An 11,768-nucleotide genomic window follows, 5' to 3' on the forward strand; every position below is an offset into this window, starting at 1 on the left:
TCATTCCGTGGGTCCGCTCGTCTGGGGGGGGGGGTGGGGGGGCGTTTGCCCCTCTGAGACGTGTAAATAGCAGAAACAAATAAACAAGCAGCAGTTTGTTTTCAACAGGCAGAGCAGAATTCAGACTGGTGGAAGAGGACTGTCGGCCTGTCTGTCTTTCTGACCGAACTGTCTCTTCTGATGATGATGATGATGATGATGATGATGATGATGATGATGAAGAGAAAGGTGTTGTTCCCCTGCTCCCTGTGATCGAGCTGGGAGAGGAAAACCTTCCTGAATGTACATGTTATTTATAACGGAGAGAGAGAGATGACAAACAGATTCAAGGGTGAAATTATTTTTTATTTTTTCCCCCACTTCTGAAACGGTTGCTCTGTGTGCCTGCCAACGCTCCGAGGAGCTGACCTAGGATCTGCTGTACCCAGGAGGTCTGCACCCGATCCTCACGCCCTCATACTTCCACAGCAGATCCTACATCAGCTCTTCGGAGCTCCTCTTCCCTGGAATATGATTTTCACAAACCCTCAGGAGGCTCTGATTGGACGGTTCCCTCAAGACTTCCCCTTTCTCCCCCCCCCTTCTGCGCTTTAAACCGAAACGGTTATCCGTTCTGCGTGTTCATGCCAAACTTTATTATTTTATTTTATTTTGGGTTTTAAATGCGTTCTTCTGTTTTTATTCTTATTATTACTATTATTATTTGCTCTTCTTAGAGCTTGCCAGATCTGTTCAACATTTGAGAGGTTGGAGGTCAGCCGTGTAGAGACATCAAGGAGGTTAAGAAGTGAGCAATATGATAAAAGATAATCATTTATATATTGTATATTCGTTTTTTGTGTGTGCAGAACTATGTGTTTAGATTTAATTACCTGTCCCGGCTCTCCTCTTTGCCACAGCAGCCAATGCCTGTGAGGCTGATGCTGTGCCCTGTGACAGGATTGGCCTCTTCGCCTGTCAATCATCTTGACATCCTATACATTCTAATAATGAATTCCTGGGCCAGCCTAGTGCCCTATTTTTAAGGTGTAACATTTGGATGAAAGGTTTAGACGGCCAAAAAATCCTGTTAGCAAATTCCTAAAAGCTCAAATAACCACATAGAGTCCTATGTGACAGAAACAGACAACATTCCATGTAAATCTATTCATTTGATATTTTATTTTTAAAATCTATTTCTCCTGCATGAGTGTGACGGAAATCCTCTGAATGTATCGCTCTGCTTAGCGCTCTGCTTAGCGCTCTGCTTAGCGCTCTGCTTAGCGCTCTGTACCGCGCCCGTTCCGCGACATCGAGCCTTGCTTTTTTTCCGCGTCTCATCTGTGGGGGTCGTGATATCTTTCTCAGCATTTCGTCATTATAAAGAAGGCCAAAGCTCTGGGTTTACTCTGACTGGAGTATGCTGTATCCCTCTCTCCTCCTCCTCCCTCCCTCCCCCATGTCTCCTCCTCCCTCCCCCATGTCTCCTCCTCCCTCCCCCATGTCTTCCCTTCCTTCACCGTCCATTATCAGTGCCACCTGAGGGTCACCCCCCTACACACACACCCCTTCTATAAGCAGCATGTACCTAGATAGGGCTGGATAACCCTGACCTCTGACCCCTGACCTCTGAGCCCTCATGCTCACAAGGGTAAAACCACCTGATTCCCTCTCCTTTGAAAGCGGATGCAAAAGCAGTAGGAGGAACAGTGTGTGTGTGTGTGGGATTGTGGGAAGCCTGACTAAACTTCAGTGTTGGTGAGGGGGGCTGGGGCGGCAGTTGTTTGACTGTCTTAATAATGTTCTAGAGAACCAGGACTCCTCCAGGCTTCCCCGGACTGGAACTGCAGCTCTCTATCCATGGCAGAACTATGAACTGTGTGTGTGGAGGGGCATTAGCCACGCCCAGCTGTGTTCGAGGCCCAGAGCCTTGAACAGAGCTGTGTTTCTCAGCAATAAGACCGTAGCCATGCTTGTTGTAGTTCACTAACTGTACTGATGCCCAGTCATGGTAGCCTGTGCTAACCGACTGTGGAGCAGGACTGCAGGTTGTGCAAGATACAGTCCTCGTGTGTGCGAGTGTGTTGTAACACGTCAAAAGGTGTGGGGTAAGTCTTCATTGACTTTCAAACAACAAGTACATACAGGAAGTTGCTTTTTTTTATATTCTGAAGTGACCATGGCTCTTCATCCGCTTAGACTGAAGCATACCTGAATTGGAAATCGACGAGAGATGACGATGGCAGATAATCAAAACGTGCCTCGTAACCTCGGAGACGAAGCCGTGAGAACGTTGTTTGTAACTTCCCCCCCCTCTGCCAGGCCCTTCGCCCCCCCCGCCCCCTCAACATGCCTGTAACATGCCTGTAACATGTATGTAACATATGTAACATGTACTGTATGTGGTGATGCCCGCCTGTTGTAGCGATCAGGAACACAGGTCTCCACAGGTCTGGAGACGGGACTGTTCTGGGTCGTAAAGGACGATGGGCACAGAGGAGGATGGACTCCTGCCCTTGTTTGATGCATTCCTGTATTATTCCTTGAGTCTCCCTCTAATTCTCTAACACACACACACTGTAAATAGACATGCTTATTCCACATTCCACTTTCCCATCCATATAATGTGTGAAAGATACAGGAAGGGATCACAAAGAAACCCGCCCCCCGTCTCCATTCATTGGATTGTTGAGTCAAACCGAGCTGTCAGTCAAACAGGATCCTCCAATGGATGTGGAAACTACTGTACCAAAAGCCTGGACCAAAACAAAGCTCATTTGAAATGTTACCAGAAGTTTAGCTTGTTTTACCTTCCCCCAAAAAACGATTGAATACTTGGATCAACAATCTCCTAACTGAAGGACCCTGTCTGAACTTTGAACTCTGAACTCACGTCAAGATGTGTGTTCCATGTCCTACAGTTAGTGTGTTCCATTTCCGGTTTGGGGACCGGATGTTGGCCGTTATGTGTGTGTATGTGCGTACCATTCTCCCCTGTAGCCCTGGGTTAAAGGTGGACCAGGTTCTCGAAGCTATCTTTATGTAGTGGCGTTTCTGTGCCACTAGAGGTGCTTTTCCTCATCTGCCTGTTACACTGTTTTTGAGTAAAAAGAGAGAAAAAAAATCTTAAGGTCAAACATACCTCTTGTTGTGGCTCTTTATTGTCATCGTCTACAATAGATACAAACCGCAAAATACAAACGAATAACGCCAAGTACTGGACCGTACATTTCGTCTGAAGTTGAGTGATGTGGCGTCCACATTGCCTATTCAGGCCAGCAGATGGGGCTGTAGCGGGTTGCTTTTGCAGTGAGAATGGAGTGAATATTTTATAGCTTGATTAGGCGTCTGAGCGAATTATTCACAAAGTGCGTATACCGGTATAAGCGCAGCTGATGGTGAAGTTTCATAGCCTATTTCGTAGATGAAGTATGTCACGTTTTCTGTTGAGCACGTGTATGACACAATATGTATTTGATCCATTTGATATACATTTTCGATTATAATTCACTCCTTGTGGTTCATATATTTTAACATGTTTATATTTGGGGGAAATTGTCTGGCGTGGTTATGATCTCTGGTTTGGAACCTGTTATTTATTGACTCACAGTAGGACAAACTTTATACGTGCTTGTCAAGTGTCCCAGAGGTAGGAGTGCAAGCGGTAAACGAATGGGCTGCTCTGATTACTGCATCGAAGGAAGTGTGTTCATTAACCGCTTTGCGTAAGCTTATGGCGTAAACAGGCCGTGATACTTTACTATTCAGTTTGACAGGTGTGAACGATGACCCAGAACCGACATGAAGTCCCAAGAAGAGGCTGAATACGCGGGCGAACTTAATGATTTGCCCGAAGACTCAAACTTCGTCAAACCGTACTTACTAAAGCTGCGGGAGAAGGCACAGAGAGAAATAGACCCGCTGCACATTCTGGACTTTTCCGACGGCGTTTTAATTCGTTTTTTGAGAGCCAGAGACTTTGATATTGCGCTGTCACTGAAGGTTTGTATACCGATAAATGCTTTGACTGTAGGACGCAGTTTTTGCTCCGCTTTAAAAACTAAATACTAAAAACGAAGACATTAAGTAGCGTAGCCTACTTGGGATGGTGCCAACTTTGGACAAACGGGAAAGTTTACTTTTCTAATTCGCTTGTTTATGTGCAGAAGTTCGACGAGACTGGAAAAAGTTTTAAAGCGGTTCACGAACGTGCATATAAGCTGATATATATGCATGTAGACAGCTCCTTTTATCTCACCGTTATTTTAGTCCAAACTAGGCTATAGTCTAGGTCCGTTTTCATGCGTGGCAGTGCCGTAACGACAGCTGTCATTTATAGGCTATCTGAACCAATTAAGAGCGCTTATATGTTTTGACATTGTACTCATTTTGGCAGACTTCCTTCTCAAAAGCGGCGTACAAATACCTTTTACTACATATACGTTTGTGAGCAAATCTACTTATACAAACTAATAACATCTCAATCAGAGCGGTTGTTGTGAGGTGGAGGTTTGTACAGTGTGCTGGAGAACACCAAATCGTTTAAACTCAGAATGATTGCAGATTGGTATGGTTTCTTCTAGACTGGGCAGTATAACACCGTATAGTGTCATCATGTTCACAGATATTAATCACAGGGCACTTGATCAGAGTTATCCTTCATGTGTGTTTCTCTACCACTATATCTTTGTCACACACTGCTCACTCTCTGTCTCTCACCCTCTTCACCTTGTGCTCTCCATTTGCTCTCTCTTCATCTCTCCATTCTCCTCTCTTTCTCTCCCTGTCTCTCTCTCCATTTCTCAACTCTCCCATCTCTCAATTCTCCCTCTCTTTTTGTCTCTCCCTCCCTGTCTCTCTCTCCATTTCTCAATTCTCCCATCTCTCAATTCTCCCTCTCACTCTTTTTGTCTCTCTCTCCACCCCACCCCCCCTCTATCTCCCCCTCTCTCCATTCACCCTGCATGTCTCTCGTCCCTGTAGCTGCTGCTGAACTACCAGCGCTGGCGCAGGGAGTGCCCAGAGATCAGTGCCAACCTGCACCCCTCCTCTGTGCTGGGCCTGCTGCAGAACCACTACCACGGGGTGCTGGCCCACCGTGATCACAGCGGCAGCCGCATCCTCATCTACAGGATAGGTCTGTATGCAGAATCGGAAGTTGGCTAGTAATGTCTAGATCAGATGCCTTTCACTCTGTTATGATTGCAGGTTAGATCTCTACAGGATAGGTCTGTATCAGTGGTGATTTTAGACTCTTTTTAGGGGTGCTCAAGCCCACCTTAATCTCATCTCAGCACCCCTAAAATAATAAAAACTTGAATTATTATTATCTTAAATAAGTTTTAGTGCTCTAACGTAAGAGTTTGCAAACGTGTCTGTTAGTGACAGATGACAAACAATTACAGGTTCAAAGGGCTTTAAACAGGAGGTAAGTAGGTAGTTAATTTCATGGCGCAGATTAAGAACACAAGTCACATTCTCATTGGGGGCTGAGCCCCCCTAAAGGTCTGATCCTAGAATCGCCCCTGGTCTGTATGCAGAGTCGGTAGTTGGCTAGTAATGTCTAGATCAGATGCCTTCCACTCTGTTATGATTGTAGGTTAGATCTCTACAGGATAGGTCTGTATACAGATAGTGGTTGATTTAGTAATCTCTAGGTAAGATGCCTTTTTCTCTATGGTGAAATAGAAATGTAGTTTCTTAAATCTGTGGTTGATTGGTAATATGTTCTCTGGAAAAAGATAGCAGAACATCAATCTGTGGTTGATCACCTCATCTTGTGATGTAATATGAATATAGATCTGTGGTTGATTGGTGATGTCTTTTTCTCTGTGATAACATTGTATACATGGAGGACTTGTACTCGGGTCTAAAGCATTTGACTGCAGATCAATCGTTTTTTTGGGTGGGGGTGGGGAAAATAAAAACATCTGCTAAACGAAGAAGTTTAAAGTTAAACCTGTAACTTGGCTCCTGCTACAAGTGACGGCAGGTACTATCTTCTGTCTCTGATCGCGTAGGGTTGATCGTGTGTTCCTCAGGTCAGTGGAACCCCAAGGACTTCTCAGCGTACGAGGTGTTCCGCATCAGCCTCATCACGTCCGAGCTCGTCGTCAGGGAGACTGAGACCCAGAGGTGCGGGGTGAAAGTCATCTTCGACCTGCAGGGCTGGTGCTTCGGTCACGCCCTCCAGATCAACCCCTCCCTCGCCAAGAGGATCGCCTCGGTGCTGACCGTACGGACTGACGACCATGATGATGATGATGCTTGGCTTTCTTTTGTGTCGTTTTCTCTCTCACCTGTCCTCACTTGCCCTCACCTGTCCTCACCTGTCCTTGTTTCATCTCTTCTCTTTCTCAGGACTCGTTTCCTCTCAAGGTGCGAGGCATCCACCTCATCAACGAGCCCATCTTCTTCCGCCCGGTCTTCACCATGCTCCGCCCCTTCCTGCCTGACAAGATCAAACAGAGAGTGAGTGAATGCTTCCTGTTCCTGTGTGGTTCCAGGATTGTAAGGGTCAAGCTATCCTGTTGGTCTGGGGACATTTTTGGACTGACAAAGGGACAGTTTTTCTATTATTTTTTCTATCATCATTCCCCTATCAGGGAATGATAAGTGTTGGTGCTAGCACTAATTTCTCTCTTTCTTTCTGTCTCTCTCTCCCTCTTTATCTCTCTTCCCCCCCTCTCTCTACTCCCAGATCCACATGCATGGTGGCAGCTTCGAAGATTCCCTCTGCGACCACTTCAACTCGACCATCCTCCCCCCGGAGTTCGGAGGGGAGGGGCCTGCCATAGAGGAGGTGTGTCGGGAATGGACCAATCACATCCTGCGGTCTGAAGAGCTTCTCGCACAGCTCTCTGCCCACCCCGCCGAGGAGATGGTTGCCCCAGAGGATCGCCAGTCAGCTACGTAGACTGTGAACTACATGTCCCACAATGCACCTCACATCCCTGACCATGTCATGGAATCTGGAAAGAATGATGGCTGCAGATTAGTGGTAAATCAACATTTTATTCCGGAACTTTTGGGAGCCACTGGAATTCCAGATCTAGAGTTCCGTTCCGTTTACGATATATCCTGAATCATACGAGTGCCTTATGTGATGCTATTTATTCTTAACAATGTAGTTTTGAGCCCAATGCCGAAAGACGCATAGGCTATAGACTACATATCCCAGAGTAAATCTCACTGACTGAGTGTATTCTACTCTGGTCCTTTTAGGCCGAAACCAAGCCAGATTTCTTTTATCTTCCAGCTTCTAAGCTGAAAGTCTTATTAAATATATTTTTTATTAAAGGTAAGTCTTTAACATACTGTTTAGTGCTTGAAAGAACATAGCCTCTATTCAAGAAGACGGCACTGACTCTTCAAACTCCCCAGAAGAATCCTTCCCTTGTTTCCTTTCCTCCATGACCACTAAAATGAACCAGGATGGTTTATGTATATCCACCTGACTGTCCATACAACCGATATCAGTTAATTTGATATCCAACACTGATGAGATTCTAGAATGTCATGAACGAAAATGTGGAATGTTGAGAGAGTTCTCAAAACTCTGATGGGTCTCTGAAGAAGCAAGATGGAGGCTTCTGTTAGTCCATCCCTGTTCATGATTAGGCCACAATCATGTGAAGACATCCGTTTATCTGTAGCTGTGTTTATTACCGCAAAGTGTTGAAACTAGGACCAAGAATGGAAACGCGTTACGTGTCCTAAATACAATTTATATATATTATTTCTGTTTTCTTTTCATGTTTTTTTAATCGTGTGGATGACAATATAGACCTAATTTTTAAATGTCAATTCTGGTTTTATAATTGTTTCGTTTTGCTTGCTTGCACCTTGGAGCTTCATTGACGATCCCAAAAGTGCTTAGCTGTATTCTGTTACCTGTTCCTCATCATCCTCTCTGTCCAACAGTCCACTGAGTAGTGTTAGGAATGATGACACACTTTACAAAACTAAAACAACAGCAGCTTGCTTGTATTTGGCTTAAATTAGACTTCCTAGTACTCTCTCTCTTTCCCTATCTCTTTATTTCTCTCTTTCTCCCCCCTCTCACCCTTAGTCCCTGTCTCTCTCTCCCTTTCTCCCTCTCTCTCCCTCCTGGACCTTTAGCCTTGTTCCCAGTCAGTAAACATTGAAGGAGTGGCACCTTCCCCTCAGCCAATGTTTATGATCCTCCATTTTACCCATACAAGGCCCAAATGACACTCATCAGATCTGTGGATCACTGTCTCATTTGAAATGGTTGCCTTTACATCTCACACAATGCAGGTATTGTGCAGTGACATCACAATCAGATTGATTGCAGAACAACTGGAATGATTGGTTTGGAATGTTCCTCTTCTATGTAGATGTTCTATTGTTGACAACTTGATTTTGTTCTGTGGAAATTTGAAGAATTGCCAGGAAGTTGCATAAGCACACAGACTTGTGTGAGCTTATTTGATGTCATGGTGGTTTTCAAAGGATGTGTCTTTTTTTTGTACATGAGGGATTGTCACAGTTAAATGGATTAATGCTTTGAATGAACTTTTACGGAATAATTTAAGCACTGGCTGAACTATTATATATATATTTTCACATTTACTAATATTGCGCTAATTTATTAATCTGTCCCAATGTATGTAAGGATCTTTTTATTATTATTTTAAAGATTTTTCTTTTTTTCCTTCAATGTAGCCTATTATCTGTTGTGCTTTTTTCCAGTTATCAGCCAACTGAAAACAGGTCAAATAAATGAACAAACGCATTTCCTTAAGTGGGTTTCTCACACGCATGATCAAAAGCACAATCCGGATATGAATGTTAGATTGCGTGTTGCACGAGCGATTGAGGAAGTTTCAGGATGGATAAACTGTATACCTGTACCAGGCTTCCTTGATGTGTCTGCTTGTGACAGCGTCTCCGCCTAGTGGGCGAAATGAGTGAAGACATGAACCAACCCTAGATAATAAGCCCTCTTTTTAAATAAACCCCTAACAGTCACGCAAGGCTAAATGTAACAATCCTGGTCTTTTTTCTTCTTTTTGGGGCGATACCGGCTCTTTTTGCCCCAGTAGTAAAAACATTTCACGAAATATGTGTTTAAGTGCCCTTTAAAGGTGTGTATCACAGGTAGCGGTTGTGTATGATATATGGCCACGCCCATTTTATTACCCATTTTGTGCAAGCCTCCAAATGAAGATGCCTGAAATATACTTCACTTAACGGCTACCGATAAGGCTCAAATGTACGCGTTTCGTTACATTTTAAAGGCTAATTGGAAACGCGGTGCAATGCTGTTTATCTGATTGATCCTTTGTACGTTTCTTTCAAATGCTTAGTCATGGAGACTTCAACAAATAACTGTATTGACACGCTGCTAAGTCAGCAGAACTAGGTCAAATATTTACAGTACTGGAGGACCGCTAACAGTAATGGTAATGGCGGAGAAACTATAGGCCTACGTCTTCTAACTACATAGCCCACAACTCAGTTGCCTTGGCAGCAGAAAGAAAGCTGTCAATCAAACCAGGTTATATAACCAGCACCACCAAGCCGTGTCAAGGCCAGCTTGTGATCATGAGAAACATACAACACGTAGTGACTGACGTAACATGCAGGTGTGGCGTTCACATGTTCAGACACACACTTTTGCCATATGTGAGTTGGATAAAAGATTCCACCTTAAGAATTAGTCGGACTTTATGAGTAGCAATAAAAATCCCAAATATAAAACAGACAGTAAATGGTTTACACACATAAAACAGTCCAAACATTAAAGAACATTTTTTTATTTTAAAGTTTATTATAACGTTTTTATTTATTTATTATCCTTGCAGATGTTTCTATGTAGCAGCTTGTTTTTAGAGCGTAGACTTTTGCATCCGCTCGCAACGTATCACACAACACCTGCAACCCTGACAGTTAAACTAAAGTTTAGCGTAAAACGTGATCAACGACATTTTATCTGCCCTACATTCTATCAACCATAGGTGCCGCAGTTCCGTGGCTCCTATAGTTAATGACTTACTAGTTTACGTAATGTAAACTAGTCGATCTGTACATCTGAGACAGGGTGCTTTAACCTGCCGAGCCACTAGGGGGAGCTGATGGAGCATTTCTCTGGCAGAACAGGAAAGAGGATGAGAGGAGGGAAAGTGGGAAAGAAGAAAAGAGAGCATGAAAAAGGAGGGGGTAAAGGAAGAATAACTTGTGTAAGCCAGGGGCTTAGGGGGATTAGGTCAACTCTTCAGTCACCACCTACCCCCCACCCTACACGCCGCTACACGACATGACCAGGTCTCAAATCTGGACCTTTTGTTCCCTCAAACGTCTCTCTCATTTCTCACACACACAGCAGGAGACAACACACACACACACACACACACACACTCACACACACACACACTCTCAGTCACCTACTAACCAACTTACTCACCCCAACCAACATTCCTGGTTGACCACACGACAAGGTCCTATTTACCACTCACACCACATGTAGGTACAGGGACGGAGGGAGGGATAGAGAGAGAGAGTTCGATCGGTACTTAATTCACATACCTTCATGATAATACCCTGTCTAAACTTTTACCCCAAATCAGCGCCCCTTTTCCCCCCATAGCATACCTCCCCCAACCCTCCCCCAGAGACTGGAGCAGAGATGTCTGTGAACTGAGAGGTTGTTTAGACAAGCAGAGCAGAAAATGGCCCGGACATAGTGAACTCCCTGGGCCGGTGGGGGCTATCACTATCAGTGAACCCCTTTGTGTTCCGAGGATTAGCGTGAAGGTGCCAAAGGGCATTACAACTACCGATGCTCAACTCACATAATCGATATACTCTTTTTTTATGCATTTAAATCCTGGTAAACTCACTCCCTCTGTCACTCACCTCAAAGATGGGTTGAGTATCTGTGCTTTCCGGACTGAAAATGAATGTCTACCTCTTTCATTGACTTGATGTTAAGTTGAATGATTAGTTTATGTGGGTTCCTAAACAGCCAACTGTTTAGGAATTAGGCAAGTTGGGGAAATTGCCCAAATCTTTCCGAAGATGTGTTTTGCATCCATAAAACAATTAGGGAAAACGAAATCACAACAATACATCAACATAGTCAAGGACCTGACTTCCAAACAGCTTTAGTTTCATTCGGAGAGCCAAGACGTTTTGCAGTCTCCCCGCCTTGCCCTAAGGATGATGTGGACTTATGCGGGGAGGGGGGAGGGGCACAATGTATGGGCCACGCACCCTCGGTCAACACACTGAGCTGTAGCCTGGTTTGGAGAAATACGCCTTTCAACGGACGACTATGTATTTTCCAATTGAACTACAGTCATGAATCTGTGTCATAATAAAGGGCAGTTGAAGGGCATGTTGAATGTTAGTGGTAACATTTTAAATATTGTGCTTCGCGCGTACGTGGTCAATCAATCTGACTCGAAATAACACCATTAACACTGTCCTCGCGTTGCCTGATGAAAGGAACGCCACTGCTGAGACAGTGCGCACGCGATTACTGACATGAAAGCTCCTGTCTGCGTGCTGGCTACAGCGTTTGGCTCTGTCCGTTTTTGAAACTGCAGAAAGTGAGAGTTTTGCGACACTTACTACATGCCACGATAATATCGTGCCAACAGTAGTGACATGGAGATCCAGGGTGCTTTAAGCGCCAGTTATAACAGCACAAAGACTAGTAGATAAGACGGGTTATGTAATAAAGAGCTATTACAGTACTGTGAAAAATACAGTGTGTTCTCGCGATGCATGGAACTTCCATCTTGCCACGTTCAAGTACGGGA

The 11,768-nt window shown here is 44.4% G+C and overlaps 1 protein-coding gene across 1 annotated transcript; it reads left to right on the plus strand.

Moving 5' to 3' along the window:
* The first annotated feature begins 3,730 nt into the window (after positions 1–3,730).
* ttpa (tocopherol (alpha) transfer protein) lies at positions 3,731–8,969 on the plus strand. The gene is made up of 5 exons (XM_067253976.1): positions 3,731–3,981; positions 4,963–5,116; positions 6,021–6,214; positions 6,340–6,450; positions 6,680–8,969. Exons 1-5 carry the CDS (start codon positions 3,781–3,783, stop codon positions 6,893–6,895), a joined length of 876 nt encoding a protein of 291 aa, XP_067110077.1. The 5' UTR covers positions 3,731–3,780; the 3' UTR covers positions 6,896–8,969.
* The last annotated feature ends 2,799 nt before the right edge of the window (positions 8,970–11,768 follow it).

Source organism: Osmerus mordax, chromosome 16 (genome assembly GCF_038355195.1).
Source record: "Osmerus mordax isolate fOsmMor3 chromosome 16, fOsmMor3.pri, whole genome shotgun sequence".
Classification (NCBI taxonomy): domain Eukaryota; kingdom Metazoa; phylum Chordata; class Actinopteri; order Osmeriformes; family Osmeridae; genus Osmerus; species Osmerus mordax.